Here is an 18,870-nt window from a genome sequence, read left to right as displayed (position 1 = left end):
GACTCCAGGATGATGACCTGAGCTGAAGGCGATCGCTTAACCAATTGAGCCACCCAGGTGCCCAGGGTCAGAATTTTTTTTTTTATTTTTTTTTAAAGATTTTATTTATTTATTTGACAGAGAGAGAGATCACAAGTAGGCAGAGAGAGAGGAGGAAGCAGGCTCCCTGCTGAGCAGAGAGCCCGATGTGGGGCTCGATCCCAGGACCCTGGGATCATGACCTGAGCTGAAGGCAGAGGCTTTAACCCACTGAGCCACCCAGGCGTCCCCCAGGGTCAGAATTTTAAGACCATCTTTTCACTAGAATATACTAGTAATGATGGTTTGTGTTCAATTTTTTTTTTAAAGATTAATTTATTTATTTGACAGAGATCACAAGTAGGCAGGGAGGCAGGCAGAGAGAGAGAGGGGGAAGCAGGCTCCCTGCTGAGCAGAGAGCCTGATGCAGGGCTTGATCCCAGGACCCTGGGATCATGACCTGAGCCGAAGGCAGAGGCTTTAACCCACTGAGCCACCCAGGCGCCTCGTTTGTGTTCAAGTTTTGATAATGACGGAATTCCCCTAAATGCTACATGAGGTAGCAAAGTAGAATATAACTTCAAGGACGAGAACTATAATTATCGGAGACCTACTATGTTTTGGAGTGCTATGCAAGTCCATTACCTGCATAATGTCATTGAAATCTTTCCCAGAGTTCCATGCTAAAAAATGGCTGTAAAATGCTACTTTATGGATGAGGCCTAGGTATCAGGAAGTTTACATAAGGTGCCAAGCTCTCAGAGCTAGTATATGGAATAGTCAGGAGTTCAAATTTTGACTGGCCTGCCTCCAAAGCCTACTATCAGGGCTCAGAATTTTAAATGCTGTGACTTACATGACATTATCCCATTGTGCTGGATCTGTGTTTTGGAGCCTACTTTACATTTGATAACCTACCTAATAAGGTTTTCTGAGTAAATGTGAGTTTCCCACTGCAGGTAACCTAATTCTGTAGTTGAAATTAAAGGAATCAGCCCTCAAATAGTTGTTTCGTTTAAGGGTTTTTGTTTTGTGTTGGTCCCTTTTGTTGGTTTTAAAATGGTGCTATCTGATGCCTGATACTAGCTTGATATTGGACAGTTATTAAGAAAATGCAGTTTACATACTATCATTTAAACTGAGCGGATTAACATTAGCAATCTTTTTTTTTTTTTACAGCTGACGAAGAATTTGATGAATTATGTTTTGAATTTGGTCTGGAACTTGATGAAATTGTATGTATTGAATATTTTTAAAATGTTTCACATGGAAGCACGTTTTTCAGAGGTTTACTGTACTTTGTTACCGTATGGCTAGACTAAGATGGAACATTTGTGGGCTCTTGTGATTTCTGTGCTCTTGGTGTTAAGGGGCTAAGCTCCAGTTCTAAGGGTATCTGTTGGTTCTTTTTTTTTTTTTTTTTTTTTTTAAGTTTTTTTTATTTATTTATTTGACAGACAGAGATCACAAGTAGGCAGAGAGGCAGGCAGAGAGAGAGGGAGGAGGAAGCAGGTTCCCTGCGGAGCAGAGAGCCCGATGTGGGGCTCGATCCCAGGACCCCGGGATCATGACCTGAGCCGAAGGCAGAGGCTTTAACCCACTGAGCCACCCAGGCGCCCCTATCTATTGGTTCTTTAAAATCTCAAGAGGTTCACGCGTTAAGTTATATGCAGTCACCTTAAGTTATCAGGCTAATGCTATGGAGAGGGATAGACCATCTTGAGTAACCCAGAATGAGTGTGTGCTCCCTGGCAGTGAGGTGCCTTTTTACAAATCAATTATGGAAAGGGGCCTGGGGAACAATGGAAATGTTGCTTTAGCCAGAGTTCCAGTGGCGTGTGGCGGCTCCTCCTGCACTTCTTCTGTGCTCTACTGCCTTTCCTGTTTCCTCTGTTCTGTTTCACCAGTGTTAATTCATTCCTAATCATTATTGTATACATTGACCTTGTAAAGTGATCTTTTAGTTTTTGCATTTGATCTTAATCAAAGGCTGAGAAGCGATGATTTTCTAGATTTTGAAGAATTGCTTATAAAAACATTATGAAGCATTTTCCTAGTCTTTTAATTGTATAATTAAAATACTTTTAAAAAGTTTACTTGCAAAATGTTACTAATGATCACATAAGACATTGTATTTATAACTAAAATCATAATTTTGTATTTCTGTTGTGAGGCGAACGTGATAACCACTACACTATGGAAACCGGCCTTGTATTTCTGTTGTAATTAATGTTTTTTTCTTAAGCCTTTTATTTTCTTGATCTATTCAGTGTTCTAGCAGGAGGTTTAGGCTGACAAAAATGTGCATTGACTCGCCTTGTTTTTTCTGCTGCTTTTTTACTGGTGTTATAGGAAGTTTGTTTTTTTTTTTGTTTTGTTTTTGGTTAATGAACATCTTTATGCTTGAAATTGGCTATGATTTCTTCAAGTTGCTATTAATAGTTAGACTTCAGTTACGTTTGAGGCTGTATGATATCTAAGAGCCTTAGACTGGATATCAGAAAATCTGAGTTCAGGCTCCCATATTCACTAGCTGTGTAACCATGGATAACCACATTGCTTCTGGCCTCCTTTTCATCTGTGAAATGGGGGCTGTGGATTATGATCCCTGAAGATCCCTTCCAGCTTTGAAAGTTCTGTGACCTTTTATTTCTATAAGGATTTTATCAGCCCTTACAGACCCAGTCTTAAGATAGTCTTACGATGAATTGAGATACTGAGATGAAAGATTTAAGCTGGTGTATCTTTTTTGCAAAAAGGAGTAGGCCTTTTTTCTTTTTTAATTCAGATGTCTTAATTTCTCTGCTTACCACATTTTCTCCCCTTTGGCATATGGGTCTCTCCTAAAATGCCTCATCCCGTATGATGAGGGAGTGAGAGTATGACATGAAAGGAGGCAGGAAGAGAAGGAAGAATTAGAATTTAAATAAAGTTCAATCAAAGAGGTCCGTAGAATTGCTGCCTTTTTAAGTTGAAGAGTAAGTGACCTATAGTATCTTATCTCAGGCATGTATCAGTGATTCTTGCCAAATGGTTACTTTTAAGAAAATCTGTTATTCTCTGCTAGAATATGATGATTGAGGTATTCTAAGCTTTTGGCTACTGCATTAAAATTATACTAGTGTTTCTTCTCTCTTTTTGGTTGCCTTTATTCTGACTGTTCTATACCTTTACTATTGTTAGGTTGTTTCCCATTGTGCCTGTAATCTCTGCTAATTTACACCACAGTTTTGATCTCTTTTGTTTTGTTTTTAATATTATTCTCATGTTGCTTCGAGGCTTGGGTACCTACTGAATTTAGCTTTTAGAGTCATTATAAGAAGTCCTATTTATTTGGTGAATTATCTTTACTTACTTTGCCTCTTTGACACTTTTTGTTGTTGCTGCTCATTTTCTTTTAAATCTGGTTTGGATAAACTCTTTTTATAGGGGGCCAGATTGCAAATCTTGTAGATGGTGTAGTCTCTATCACAACTCAGCTGTTATGGTATATAAGTCACAATAGATAACATGTAAACAAATGGGCCTGGTGATGTTCCATTAAAACTTAGAAGAAGAGGTGGCCAGTGGACCATAGTTTGCTGACCTTTGCTGTAGAGGAGTTATGCTGTTACGAAATGAGTGAGGATGCTAGATGTCTGAAGTCAGCAAAAATTTGGGTATTTTCTGTTGCTGTGATAATAACATTAATATTTTTGTTGCAAATATAATAAACACATTTTATTGCAGGAAAGAACATGTATAATGTCACTTTTTTTTATTTTATTTTTAAAAATTTTTTTTTTTTAAGATTTTACTTATTTATTTGACAGACAGAGATCACAAGCAGGCAGAGAGGCAGGCAGAGAGAGAGGAGGAAGCAGGCTCCCTGCTGAGCAGAGAGCCCTATGCGGGGCTCGATCCCAGGACCCTGAGATCATGACCTGAGCCGAAGGCAGCGGCTTAACCCACTGAGCCACCCAGGCGCCACAATGTCACTTTTTTTTTAAAATTAAAGATCTACTTTGGGAGAGAGAGAGCGAGGATGTGTGTGCACTCAAGTTGGGGGAGGGACAGACAGAGGGAGAGAACCTTCAAGCAGACTCCCTGCTGAACGGGGAGCTTGCTCCAGGGCTTGATCTTTCGACCTGACCGGACCAGTGAGATCCTTACCTTAGCTGAAACCCAGAGCCAGATGCTCAACTGACTGAGCCACCCAGGTGCCCCTTTGTAGCACTGACAACGACTTTTTCCAAAGAATTTGGATTTGTTGGGACACCTGGGTGGCTCAGTGGGTTAAGCCTCTGCCTTCGGCTCTGGTCATGATCTCAGGGTCCTGGGATCGAGCCCCGCATCAGGCTTTCTGCTCAACAGGGAGCCTGCTTCCCCCTCTCTCTCTGCCTGCCTCTCTGTGTACTTGTGATCTCTGTCTGTCAAATAAATAAATAAAATCTTAAAAAAAAAAGAATTTAGATTAGTTTCACCTTATTTTTTTGGGCTTTAGACTTCCGAGAAGGAAATCATAAGTAAGGAACAAGGTAATGAAAAGGCAGAGGGAGCCTCTGATGTTGTTCTTTACAAAATTGACGTACCTGCCAATAGATACGATCTCCTGTGTTTGGAAGGATTGGTTCGAGGACTTCAAGTCTTCAAAGAAAGGTAAGATAATATGTTTACTAAAGATGAAAAAAAAAAAGAGAATATGTTTGTCAAATAGCTTGCTCAGTTAGATTTTTTTTGCCTGTTATTATCAGCAATGATGTTGTAAGTCTTTAGAAAAGAACTTGTTGGGCAGGTACACAGTTTTAGGTTTGAATAGAGGGAGGGTTGGACAGGAAGGTTAATGTGGATTGTAGCCATTTAAAAATTTGCATATTGAGTCCTAGCCTTCCATCTGGGGAGCTATTTAAAACTGGAGTAGTTAATGATTTTATGGCTTCTTACAAAGTTTTTAGTGGGTTCATGTGAATTTCCTCAGTAATCCAATAGCAATAGATGACTAGTTGGATTTGTTAAGTGTTGGGAAGAAAGTAGAGGTGGCAAAACTTTGTATGCCATTTGCTCAAGAACTTTAAGGAAGCTCAGGAGTGGAGCTTCCTGACTGGAAAGCTGAAAATCTTATGATGGCACTCAGATCTTGCTCAGGTTAACTGGCCTCTAGTTTCAATCTTCTAATTTTTTGGTTTTTGTTTTTGAGAGGGAGCATTTGTCTGCTCTTGCTGGGGGAGTAGGGCTAGAGAGAGGGAGAGAATCTTGAGACTCCATGACCCAGCGTGGAGTCCAGCATGGGGCTCAGTCTCACAATTCTAAGATCATAACCTGAGCCAAAACCAAGAGTCAGACACTTAACCAACTTAGGTACCCAGGCACCCCTCAGTCTCCTAATTTTTTTTTTTTTTAAGATTTTATTTATTTATTTGACAGAGAGAGATCACAAGTAGGCAGAGAGGCAGGCAGAGAGAGAGGGAAGCAGGCTCCTCGCAGAGCAGAGAGCCCGATGCGGGGCTCAATCCCAGGACCCCGAGACCATGACCTGAGCGGAAGGCAGAGGCTTTAACCCACTGAGCCACCCAGGCGCCCCCCAGTCTCCTAATTTATAATGAGTATTTTTAAGTCCCTTTCCAACTATTCATGTAATGAGTATAGAAAGTAATGAGTGTATGAAGTGGAAGATGTGAAACTCCTATCAAAAATAATTTATTTTGCTTTCAATGACACATCGTCTGGTCAGATGCAGAAGAATGAGAGCCTCTGGCCGATGGGCTAGACTCAGAACCTATGAGGTTTCAGGTGACTGATGGGTATTGGTGAAAGGGTGATAGGCATTTGGCTTAGGTGGTTAAAATTTAGAAGGTGGTTCGGTTGGTTCTGTGTGACAATCAGACCCTCGCATTTTAGGGCCAGGGATGATCCCTTAGAGGCATTTTCCAGACCTGCTTCATTAGAGTTTTCTACTCCTAGTGTCGTTTTGTCGATCAGACAGGATTAGGAAAGTGATTTAGCCATTTTGCTACTCAAAGTGTGGTCCGTGGATCAGCGTCCTCTTTATCACGCAGAGCTTGTTAGAAATGCAGAATCTCAGCCTCTATTCAAGACCTATTTAGTTAGTCTGTGGTTTAACAAATTCCCCACTTGACTGTGAGCACTTAAGGTTTTGAGAAGCACTAAATGAAAACAGTAATTCCCAGTCGTTCCTGGTAAGAATTACTTGGACTATGCCTTCAAAATGTACTGTTTCCTTGGCCTTTCCTTTGAATATCCTGATTCAGTAGGTCCAGATGGGACCAGGGAATCGTATTTTTAATAAACCCTATTTTTCTTAGAAGTTCAGAGTCTCATGGTTGGAATAAAACTTTAAAGGTTATCGAATCTTAAAAAAAAAAAAAAGTTAACAGATCTAGTCCCTCAGCTGATACAAATGCCCCCTATATGATTTCTTAATGGTTTTCTAGCCTCTCCTGATCCTCTCAAGTGCCCAGACATCCTAGACACCCTATACCATTTTTGGACCACCTTAAATGTTAGAAAGTTTGTATTTTAATATTCAGCCTAAATCTGATTTGCTGTAACTTCGGCCTATTGTCTTAGCTCTATTCATTTTCTGTACTTTTATGCAGAATGCAGTTTACCAAATGTTTTGATTAAAAATCAAGTTTAATTTTTAATTAATTTTAATTAAATTAATTAATTAATTTTAATCCTTTTAGGATAAAGCCTCCAGTGTATAAACGGGTAATGCCTAATGGAGAAATTCAGAAATTGATCATCACAGAAGAGGTAATAAGGATAAATTCTTATTTTCCTTTTTAGAAAGTTTCTTTTGTGTATATATTTATAAGGTGGGGAGGGAAAAGGTACAAAGCTGATCCTTCTGCCAAATACAATTTTCTTTGACCATTTGCCAAAAATGGACATACATTTATCTTCTAGCTCTTAAAAACTATCAGTTTGTTCCCTTTCATTTATTGGTAAAAGCAAAGCATTCGTTTTCCTGAATAATTTTGGAAAATAACACCCAAGTGTTTGTTTAAAACACTTTGAGATAGAATTAAGTTCTGGTATATTAATAAAGTTTAAAGAAACTTTGAGGGGACATTGTTTTGGTAAAAATATCAACTATGAGCAGGTTAACCTTAACAGGTTAATTTTTTCTGCTTAGTAAATATTCAGAAATTTTTACTGAAATGTACATTCCACGAGAAAGTTAACTTTGTCTCTTGTGACCACTATATCTTTGAATGAAATATATATGCTTGTTTGTGAATTTGTGATAGTATGGACAATTTCTAATCATACAATGAACTTCAGACAGCTAAAATACGTCCTTATGCTGTGGCAGCAGTTCTCCGAAATATAAAGTTCACTAAAGATCGATATGACAGTTTCATTGAACTCCAGGAGAAATTACATCAGAACATTTGCAGGTTTGTAGTTGCATTTTCTTTCCTCCTTGCCTTCCTCTGTCCTTTCCCCTCTCTTTTTCCTTTTTACCTTTCTATTTCTCTCTCTTTCCTTTCTTTCTCTACGGATTTTTCAGAGCATTTCTAAGTTAATATGTGAGAATAACAGTTTAAATTTGCGTAACTAATTTAAGTAAGTTTACATTTTACCAGATAGCTATCTGTTACTGTTACTGAACAGTGCATGCATGGAAAAATAAGAGCTCTATTTGGAATACCACATAGACAAGAAATCTCTTGTCTTAGAGATTTTCTTGGTTTTTATGTTCGTGTTTTTGTTGTTTGGTTCAAATTATTAGTAGTGGATTATACCACTAAATGTTAAATGATGGTAGTTGAAGTATGACCTGTCATTTTAAAAAATGGAAAAATTTTTCGTTTGATGTCACTTTTTGATTATAATTATAAATTTACAGATGAAACTTAAGACTTTCAAATAACTGTATTTTCTTACTCCTATTTGACCTTACTATCCATCATTTCTCACCTGCTCCTTTTAATGCAGTGATCTTCAAACATAATAATTCCTGAACTCCTAAAGGTCGGGGAAGGTAACAATGGGAGTCTTTGAACTAACTTCATTATTTAAGAAATCCTGATGGAAATTATAGATGTACTGATAAACATTAAGCTTTAACTAACATGTCAAGTTTTTTTTTTTTTTTATTGGTCCTGAAGTACATCAGCCTATCTCAGGCTGATCAAAAGTTATGATTAACGGTTATAGATATCTTGAATAAAAATAGAAAATTTTTATTAATTGTAGTAATTGCAGTTTGGTAAACAAGATTGAAAAGTCCTCTATGTAAGTAATGGGCTAGGGACAGGGTTGGAGGAGACCTTGGATTTTTTTCTTCTGGGGTGGAATGTTTTAAAAATAAAATACCAGTAGGTCTCTATTTCCAGAGACATCTTCGCTTAATGTGGTAAAAGAAGCTTTTTCAGATTCTAAATAATATTTATTCTTGTTCTTTTATATAGTCTATTTGTTAGCTTACTAATTACTAAGCAAAACAGTAAGAATTTAAATATAATCTCAGATGAAGAACAAAATAGATTTCTGACAAGCTAGTAAGTGGTTGAGGCCGATTATCTATTTTGAACATAGTTTATTTGAAGAATCTATTTTTATCTAAATTGGAAGGTGTTTCCTCATCTTACTCAGCTTTAAGCTCTGTTATTTGGTATTTCTGGAAGTCATGAGCTTTTTGAAAGGGTAGAAATAAATCCCTGGTGTGCCAGAGTCCTTATCTGTCAGTAAATCCTAAATAACCTCTTGCATGTGCTTTGGAAACTTGTGTTTTTCAAGGAATATATGCCTTTTGTTTTCATTAGCAAATGTATTGGCATAAAGTTGTTCACAGTGTTCTCTTATTTAATATTGAGTATCTGTAGTGATACCACCTTTTTCACTTGTCTTTTTTTCCCTTGATCGGGGAGGGTGGCTAGAGGTTTATCAATAAATTGATCTTTTCAAAGAGCCAGGTTTTGGTTTTATTGGCTCTTTTCCCCTCTCCATTGATTAAGCACTGTTCTTTGTAGGGCTAATTGCTAATACTGAGGCAAGACCCTTCTGCCTACTTGATCCATTCCCACATGAAGTAGTGAGGTTTTCAGTCTGTAAGAACACTGTTCCTCCGATGAGTCTATTTCTTCACATGTGTGCACTGATCAGTACTCAGCCAAACACTTGTAGTGGGGTAGGGGAACCTCTGCAGGTCTCCAGAGTTCTCATAGCTCTGTCCACTTCAGTATCATTTCCAGTGAACCCCCGCTGTCTTGGGTCTCCTTAGAAATTCAGTTAGGTTTCTCAACTCAGGGAGTCTGCTGATCTCCACTCTTGTCCTTCTTTCCTTACAACGTGGAAACCCCTCCAAGCAGTAAGCTGGGGCAGTTGTGGGAGCTTACTTCATTTATTTCCTTCCTGTCAGAGATTGCTACCCTTCATTGCCTGATGTCCAGCGCCACCCATGAAACTGTTTGCTGTATTTTGCCCCTTTGTGGTGGTTTTGGGCAAGAGCGTAAATCTAGTCTATTACTCCATCTCGGCTAGAAGTGGCCAATGAATTTTTACTTCAGTTATTTTACTTTGCATCTTAGAATCCATTTGGTTTCTTTTTACAAGTTTCTTTTTGTGCTGTTACTTCCTCATCTGTTCATTATGTGCATATTTTCCCCCATAATTTTCAGATATTTTTTGTGGTAAGAACTTTAAAATTTGTGTGGTGATTTAAAAATCTGGGTCATTTTAGCATTGGATTGTATGGACTGGTTTTGTCTGGAGAAGAAATCCCATTTCCCTGTTCTCATGCCCGCTGCTTTTAAAAAAAAAAAAAAAAAGCTATTTAAGCAATCTCTACATCCATTGTGGGGCTTGACCTTAGGACTCTAAGACCAAAAGTTGCATACTCTCCTGACTGAGCCAACCAGGTGCCCCTCATGTCCACCGCATTTTTGATTGCACATAGAATGTTATGTAATGGATAAGGCTTTTGATTTTCTGAGGACTGGTTTTTGTCTTACAGGCAGAGACTCTTGAGTACTTAGCTAGACTCAAACTTGAAACACTTGGCTAGGCAAGATCTCTGAAGTTGGCAACAGCAGAGTGTTCAGTTCTTTCAGCTTTGTCCTGCTTTTTCACAGCAAGACTTTAAAATTTTTGCCAATATGATAGCTAAAATTTTGATTTCTGACTTTTTAGTTTGAGTATTTTCATATGTCTGGGATATTAATCTTTTTCTGTATGTAAATTACAAGTCTCTTCTCAGTCTGTCTTGACTTTTGGGGTCTTTGGCTATATAAAGTTTCCAGTTTAGATAGTCCCATTTATCAGTCTTCCTATGACTTTTTTATTTTGTGTCAAGGGGTGTCCTCCAGTTCTACACATTGTTGTCCTGTATTTTCTTTAAATAGTTTTTGTGGTTTCTTCTGGGTGTATATGTACATTTGTGTCTTGTTTTTTCAAAATGCATAGCTCTTTGATTCATCTAGAATTTATTTTTGTAATTGGTTTGAAATTGGAATTTAGTGACCTTTTGTGGGAGTACTCTTTTAGGATTAAGAGGGACCATAACTATCTTTAAAAAAACAAAACATGGACCTTCTTACTTGTGGTTTCATCAGTTGTTAATTTAGCTACACTTAACTGTATATTTCAACCTCTGGTATTTCTGGAGTTATCTTCTGTAAGTAGGTAAATCATTGAGTAACACTTTCATGCTCGTTAACAATTTTTTTGAGTTAATCATATTTATTAAAGTTCTTGTTACCAGTCTTGAAGGATGACTAAAAATTATTTCTTACAAATTTTGAAAACTATTTCATAATTCATGTAATATGGACTTCAATAAAATCCTTGATTACTGATGTATTTTATTTGCATATATACATATGCATTTAAGCATAAATACTCAAATATATTTGTACATACATCTAAAACTAATTCTAAGAAATCTTAAGAATGCCATAAATTCTGGCCAAGTTTCTTTTTGAATTATCTTTTAGAAAGCTTAGAGCAAAATTTGTGACCCTGTATGCTGAGACGGTAGGCCTTTAGATTCTTGGTATTAACACTGTTCCTGGCTCTGTTTTGTATCCCTACTCTTTCTTTCTCCCTAATCTTAACTTGCTATAAGCTCCTAAAATTACCTTAAATTCTTTTGCACATAAACTGTAGAACAAATGAAATTAATAGCTTTTGAACTTCCCTTACATATTAAATTTTAAGTGTAATTCAGTTATTTTTTTCTATGATTAAAGTAATACAGCTTTGTGACAGAAAATTTAGGAAAATACACAAAAACCAAAAAACAGAGCAATTTGGTAGCTTATTCTAATAAAACATTTGTTTACTTGAGGACTCTGAGAGGAAATGGGTTAAAAAAAGGGAATGTTCACTTGGAAAATGTCCTAGTTAACACAGTACTTGGGAAAGCATAGTGGCAAGGAATTTACTGTAGCTACTGAAATAATGTGTTTTGAACAGCTTTTAGAATTTCGCATTACTTTCAATTCTGTGAGAATGTGTTCCTTATACTCTTCTAAAGTTGCTTTATAGCAGCAGGCTATTTTAGGGAAGTGTCAAAAAAAATCTTTTTTTTTTTTTTTTTTTTGGTCTCTTTTTTTCTCTCTCCCTCAACATTTAGGAAAAGAGCCTTGGTTGCTATTGGTACCCATGATTTGGACACTTTGTCAGGCCCTTTTACATACACTGCAAAGCGACCTTCAGATATCAAATTCAAGCCTCTGAATAAGACCAAGGAGTATACAGCCTGTGAACTGATGAACATATACAAGGTAGATTTTTTTTTCATATTATGCAAATAGCTCTCCATAAATCAAGAAAATTTCTTCAAAGTCAGGTCTTGGAATTCGGGAGATGTAAATGAGTACATTTTAAAAACCATATCTGTGCTCCAGTCAATAGCTACCAATCCATTTGATGTAGAGTGGGGCCTGGACATAGTTTCATTACTTCTTAAACCCCTTGGATGATTTTAATGTACATCTGGAATTGAGAACCACTGAAGTAGAATATGTCACATTATAATATTCATATGTGGGTATAATTATAACACATGCACAGTATAAAGAACAAGATTTAAGTAGTTTTTTTGGTGGGAACTGGTATTACAATGTGTCTGTATTCTACTATTTAGCATTTTAGATTACAGCAATTAAAATGATTGCATAGTCACTTAATGGTGCTTAAAAAATAAAAGTAGTGTTGTATCATTCCGAAAAAAAAAAGTTTTTATCCTTGGCCTGATTTGCCAGTGTGTTCTTCCTGTTTCCATAAACAGTTTTGTGATGGTTTGTGTTTTCCTTGAGACGAGTCAGACTTACCAGTGCAAATTTATTTTCATTCTTGGAAAATGACTTGGCTGTGTTCTCATCTCTGCCCAGTAGGAGATGAAGTATATAAGGATATTAAGATATTTAGGAAATCTTACAAATCTAGGACTTTCTGTAATATGGGGCTGTTTTATTGTTTTTCTAACTTTTCCCCTTTTTTGTACTAGATAGGTATATGAACTAATTAGCTTTAGAAATAGAAAATTAATTTTTTTTTTTTCAGACTGACAACCACCTTAAACATTATTTACATATCATTGAAAATAAACCCCTGTACCCAGTTATCTATGATAGCAATGGTGTCATCCTTTCAATGCCTCCGATTATCAATGGTGAGTTATTTCTTAAGCATCAGATTTTTTTTTCTCTTATCCTTCAACATTTCTGTAAGAATTGAATTCTAGACTTGGCTCAATCAAGTCAGATAAATCTTAATCTGGAATTTCTGGTTTTTGTAGATTTTATTGTAGTAGTTCTTTTTATTAACAGTTTACTTGTGATTTTTATATAACTTTTAAATGTATAAATATTTATAAGTACATAGATATTTACTGGTGCCACTCTCTGGATTCTGTTATATTCCTCCAAAGAGCATTGATATTTTTGGTTTTAGCCCATGATTCAACTTGGTTAAACTCAAATCCTGCCTTGCCTGCTATTTTATAGTTAAAACTTTTAAACTGAATTTTACCTTCTTACGTCCTTTCTGAAGGCTCATTTGAGGAGGCAACTTGCATGTATTTACAAAATTTAATAATGTCATAGCCATAGATGTTGACCCTCTGGAGGTGAGAAGGGGGTTTAGTTGATTCATGATGGGAAGAGTCTCTAACTTCTTAAGGTTGAACTCGAGTTGTTAACAGGGGTTCAGAACCTGAGCTTTGGAGTAGCCAGACCCAGACCCAGAGTGTAGCCTTGCTGCTTAATAGACTATGAATCAGGATTAGTGAGCTGAAGCTCTGAGTCTTAGATCTGTCTCTAGCTCTGTCATAGGGTTGTGGTGGAGAGGAGATAAGACAGTCTCTTGTTAGGCTGGGCAGAGCAACTCTGACACACTGAATGCAGTATTCTCCCACTTGTAGTGGGGGCTTAAAATACATGTTGCATTATCACCTTATCTCTGAGATGTCCATTTATATGGTACTCTAAGTGAAAATGTCGTTTCTGTTTTGGAGAACTTTTTTAGTGTACCTATGTTTCTGAAACTGTGTTATTTTGTGTTTATTGTAGGAAATCATTCTAAAATAACTGTAAATACTAGAAATGTATTTATTGAATGCACAGGAACTGATTTCACTAAGGTAAATAAAACTCTAATTCCACTTTTGTACTGTCAGACAGGACATTTTAGTTGTGGGCCAAGACTAGATGGCTGAATTTTAAAGTGTTTTGTAGGTGGGAACATATTTCAGAAATTTAGAAAATTAGAAAGATACAGATATTCTGTACTTTGGTTATGGTGTGTTCATTTAATCAACAAATCTTTAACGATCACTTCTGTCTTTCCAGTGCTGTGCATTTAATGAGTTTCATGTTTCTTGACTTGAAGGAACTCACTCTAGTGGGAGAATTCGCCATATACCTAACTGTAAAACTGAGAATGGAATAAGTGTTTTATCCATTGTTTATCTTAGTTGGCTTAATTTAAATGCTGAGAAATTTGTTACCTTTGTGTTCTTGGTAATAAATGTTTAAAAATGAAGTGGCTTATAAATAAGTGTTGTTTGGCAAATTGATAAAAGGTTTGTATACACGATGATACCTAGAATATGTAGAATACTGGTTCCCTCACATTTAGTAACTACCTATATTGGATTGTATTGCTATGAGCTTTTTTTTTTTTTTTTTAAATGGCATAAGATTTCTTTATACATGTTAAGGCATAGGGTAATGGGGCAATTAAGCAAATTAATCAGATAAGCTTGAATGGCAAAAGGTTGGCCTGTAGAAATAGGGCCATAAATGGCATTCAGTACATCTTATGGCATTGGACACCATTGTAAGGTATTTCATTTACAACTGTTATGGGCCATACTTGACTTTAGAAATGCTAGAATAATATAGCATATACTATTTACAAATTTTTAAAAAATTCATACATTGACAGACCTTAGATACCTTTCCTGAAGCTTATATTTAAACAGTGATGTATATATAAAAGCAAACCCTATATATATCCAGCTAAGGTTATTGTGTTTTTTCCCAAGAATATGTTTCCAATTAAAAACTTGAACAAATCTATACGGTCCTTCCAGTTTTGCTAGGCATTGCTCATATATTAATACATTTAAATCTCATAATAACCAAATGGGATATAGAAATGTTTATAATCTCTACTTAACAGATGAAGATGCTGAAGTACAAAGATGGTAAGTAACTTGCCCAATGTCAGATTATGAGTAAGTGGCTGAGCCAGGAGTCCTGCAACTGGCTGCAGAGATCTAGGAGATTGATAAGGTCTACTCCCATAGTCAGCCATTTGTCTCTCTTGAAACTTGGTGAGCCCAAGGGAGAGGGCCAGGGGAAGTAAATGATTTGTTTCAGTCATGGATTGTTAACTCTCAGGGAACCGAATAAATGCAGACCACCTGCAGATAAGGCTAGGCTACTTAAGCCCACAAGTTTTTTTTTTTAAGATTTTTTTTATTTATTTATTTGACAGACAGAGATCACAAGTAGGCTGAGAGGCAGGCAGAGAGAGAGAGGTGGAAGCAGGCTCCCCACTGAGCAGAGAGCCCGATGCAGGGCTCGATCCCAGGACCCTGGGATCATGACCTGAGCCGAAGGCAGAGGCTTTAACCCACTGAGCCACCCAGGCGCCCCCCACAAGTTTTTATTCCACTCCTTTTTTAGAATGTGTATATATGTTTCATTTTTAGATGTTGGAGGACTAAATTTTCCATCTGAGTGAAGAGAATGTATTTTTAGATTACAATATTTTTCTCTTTTCTTTTTTGCAGGCAAAAATAGTTCTTGATGTTATTGTCACCATGTTCAGTGAATATTGTGAGAATCAATTTACGTAAGTTTGACAACTTTATTGAAGCCTGTTATTCTGAAGGCAAAGCACTAGGGCCTTATATTGAATATAAAGATGAAAAATGTGGCTCCTGTGAATAGAACATATCCTCTCTTTGCCGGGGGTGGGGGAATGGGGCTAAGACCTATGCATAACTGTTTAAAATCAATAGGATTACTGTATTTTTTCCAAAGCTTTTTTAAAAATTAAATTAATTAAAAATTAATTTAAAAGATTTCACTAAATCGTCCTTGCTGTGTACTGGCATCATAGTTTATTATAGAATGTTAATTATAATTCAAAATAGCAGTATTACTGCAGAGTGCAGGACTGAAATTGTGTGGCAGGGTCCGTTTTTTAAATTGATTTGCCTATTACTGGTTGCGTAGTCAGCTTTCATGGTGTAACACGGCACCCTGGTAGAGCCTGGATTGTGTATATCCATACTGTCAAGGAGTAATAGAGGATGCATGCTTTGTCGCACTGAGAAGTAAACGTTAGATGTGTGCTGTCTGAAGAGATGTGGGAGCCACGGGGAATGGAACAGTAGGGTGGGGTCGTGATTAGGAGGATTAATCCAGGCAGTAGTGTTGGAGCGAGTGTATATTGAGTGTGTTGAGGTTACTGTTGTACAATAAGTGAGAGACTTGTTAACCATACACATTTCTAGAATTTATGGCCCTTTTTGTTTTTAATATTTCCGGACTTTTTTTTTTTTTTTTTTTTTTTTTTTTAAGGGTTGAAGCTGCTGAGGTCGTTTTTCCTAATGGAAAATCCTATACCTTTCCAGTAAGTATTTAAGAAGTGGATTTGATGATAATACTAGTAATAATAATGGTTATAGAGTGCTGGTTGTATGTTTGTCCATCCATCCACCCACATGCCAGGGATAATATGTGTATTATGTGGATTTAATCCTCACATTAACCCTATGATGGTGGGTGCTATTTGGCCTTTTCCCGGATGGAGATAGAGACCTTGAGATGTTAAATAGCTTGCCTGTTACTATTAGTGGTAGAGCTAGGTGATAGTCTGGCTTCAGCTCCAATGTACTCCATTATACCACTTTATTAGATGGCCGTAATTCCTCTGACTTACTCTTTTTATTTTATTATTTATTATTTATTTATTTATTTATTTTTAAAAAATATTTTATTTATTTATTTGACATAGAGAGAGAAGCAAGAGCGAGCACAGGCAGACAGAGTGGCAGGTAGAGGCAGAGGGAGAAGCAGGCTCCCTGCCAAGCAAGGAGCCCTATGTGGGACTCGATCCCAGGACGCTGGGATCATGACCTGAGCCGAAGGCAGCCGCTTAACCAACTGAGCCACCCAGGCGTCCCTTATTTTATTTTTTAAAACTTAAATTCAATTAATTAACATAGAGTATTTTATTAGTTTCAGAGGTAGAGTTCAGTGATTAAATCAGTCTTAAATAACACCCAGTGTTCATTACATCATATGCCCTCCTTAAAGTCCATCACCTAGTTATCGCATCCCTCCACCCCCCACCCCTCCAGCAACCCTCAGTTCGTTTCCTGTGGTTAAGAGTCTCTTGTGGTTTGTCTCCCTCTCTGATTTTTGTCTTGTTTTATTTTTCCTTCCCTTCCCCTATGATCCTTTGTTTTGCTTCTTCAGTTCCATATGAGTGAGATCATAAGTGTCTTTCTCTGACTTACTGCGCTTAGCATAATACCCTCTAGTTCCATCCACGTTGTTGCAAATGGCAGAGTTTCATTTTTTGATGGCTGAGTAGTATTCCAGTGTGTGTGTGTGTGTGTGTGTGTGTGTGTGTGTGCGCGCGCGCGTATGCGTGATAACATCTTCTTTACCCATCTGTTGATGGACATCTATGGACATCTCTTTCCATAGTTTGGCTATTGTGGACATTGCTGTTATAAACATTGGGGTGCAGGTTCTGATTTATTCTCCTATTAATTTGTTTACTGGGTAATTTAGTCTCCCCCCTTTTTAGATTACTCAGCCCTCCCAACCGAATTAGTCTGTTCACACTTGAATTAACAGTCGCTGAAGAGCCATTATTGTAACCAATGATTCCAGATGTATTAACAGGACTAAGTAGTAAGCAGAATTATTGTCAAGACATGGAATCTTGGTTAAAAACCAACCAACAAACAAAAAAACCCAAGAAAAACAGCATTGTTTAATCGGATTTTTTTCTTCCCCTAAGATGATTTTATTAATATAAAGATGGCTGTTCCAGCATATGACTGTGTTAATCATTTAGTTGCAAATGAAGTGAGGTCATTTTTTTAGCTCTTTGGATTTTTTTCACTGTTCCTCTATTGCTTAAGAAGTGAATCATAGCCTGGAATAGTTTCTACTCTTTTTTTTTTTTTTTTTTTTTTTTTTAAGATTTTATTTATTTATTTGACAGAGATCCCAAGTAGGCAGAGAGGCAGGCAGAGAGAGAGGGGGAAGCAGGCTCCCCGTTGAGCAGAGAGCCCAGTGTGGGGCTTGATCCCAGGACCCTGGGATCACAACCTGAGCCAAAGGCAGAGGCTTTAACGCACTGAGCCACCCAGACGCCCCCTATTTCTACTCTTTTAAATAGTTTTTAAAGTAGATAAAACCTGCCAAGATCAAAACCTTTCCCTTCCTGAAAACATGAGCATTTAGCATCATACTTTATTCTAGAATATTGATTATAATTCAAAACAAGTGTATAGCTATAGAAAACTTAATTGAAATTATAGGCAGTCTCTGCTTTAAAAAAATTTGTAGTGTTTGTTAGTTTTTGTTACATGATAGACTGATACCTCAAGACTTAGTGATTTTATAAACAACAGTGATTTGCTTATCATGATTCTGTGGGTCAGCTGGGTAGTTCTGGTCTGGGTGGCATGGCTGACCTCTCTTGGGCTTGCTTCTGTGTAATCAGCCAGTTGGTAAACTAGCATCTAGGTGACCTGGGATAGATAGCCTCACTCACAAGTCTGCTTACCCTTAGAGTTACCAGGTCAAGTGTCTGTCATCATCCAGCAGGCTAGCTTGGTCTTTGTTACATGGTGGTGGTTGCAGGATTCCCAACAGCACAAGAGCAAGTCCAGTGCTTAAGTCTTTTTAAGCATGGTGTCCTGTTGGCCTCGGTCAGTCACTTTGCTAGATTCAAAGGAGGACGAAATAGACTCCCATTTCCCAATTTGAGGACCTGAGGTACCTCATTGTAAGGCTTTGGGTGCAGCAGGGAAGGGAAGAATGCGGTCATCTATACCACAGTAGTAGTTGGGATTAGCCAGAGATAGCTTTTTAGTCTATTTTAAAATGATGTCTGATTTGAGAAAAGTTTTTTTCTTTTTGATATGAAGAATTGTCAACTATTAATAGAAGTGAAATATGTACTTTGGGGAGGAAAGAGATATCTTAAAGTTTGGTTCACTTTTCTCAAGTAGATAATTCCTTGAAATCGTTTGCATTATAAAGAGCTTTCATAAATCTGAAATGGTGGGATTTCTGAAAAGGAGTATTGTATCATTGTTGTCATTTGTTAAGCTGTTTTCTTCTGAACGTAGATTAGAAC

The 18,870-nt window shown here is 37.1% G+C and overlaps 1 protein-coding gene across 1 annotated transcript in view; it reads left to right on the top strand.

Annotated features, from left to right (window-relative positions):
• The window catches only part of LOC111141388 (phenylalanyl-tRNA synthetase beta subunit), a 72,430-nt gene that overhangs the window by 6,453 nt on the left and 47,107 nt on the right, over positions 1 to 18,870 (top strand). The window contains exons 2-10 of the mRNA XM_022493899.1: positions 1,198 to 1,253; positions 4,502 to 4,656; positions 6,705 to 6,774; positions 7,306 to 7,421; positions 11,603 to 11,753; positions 12,535 to 12,643; positions 13,542 to 13,612; positions 15,272 to 15,333; positions 16,068 to 16,119. Coding sequence (XP_022349607.1) covers positions 1,198 to 1,253; positions 4,502 to 4,656; positions 6,705 to 6,774; positions 7,306 to 7,421; positions 11,603 to 11,753; positions 12,535 to 12,643; positions 13,542 to 13,612; positions 15,272 to 15,333; positions 16,068 to 16,119 — 842 coding nt within the window. The remainder of the gene's footprint in view (positions 1 to 1,197; positions 1,254 to 4,501; positions 4,657 to 6,704; positions 6,775 to 7,305; positions 7,422 to 11,602; positions 11,754 to 12,534; positions 12,644 to 13,541; positions 13,613 to 15,271; positions 15,334 to 16,067; positions 16,120 to 18,870) is intronic.

The sequence above is a fragment of the Enhydra lutris genome, unplaced genomic scaffold (assembly GCF_002288905.1).
Source record: "Enhydra lutris kenyoni isolate GAN:26980312 unplaced genomic scaffold, ASM228890v2 scaffoldscaffold1, whole genome shotgun sequence".
Lineage (NCBI taxonomy): Eukaryota > Metazoa > Chordata > Mammalia > Carnivora > Mustelidae > Enhydra > Enhydra lutris.
This window is presented reverse-complemented; position numbering and strand designations above follow the sequence as displayed.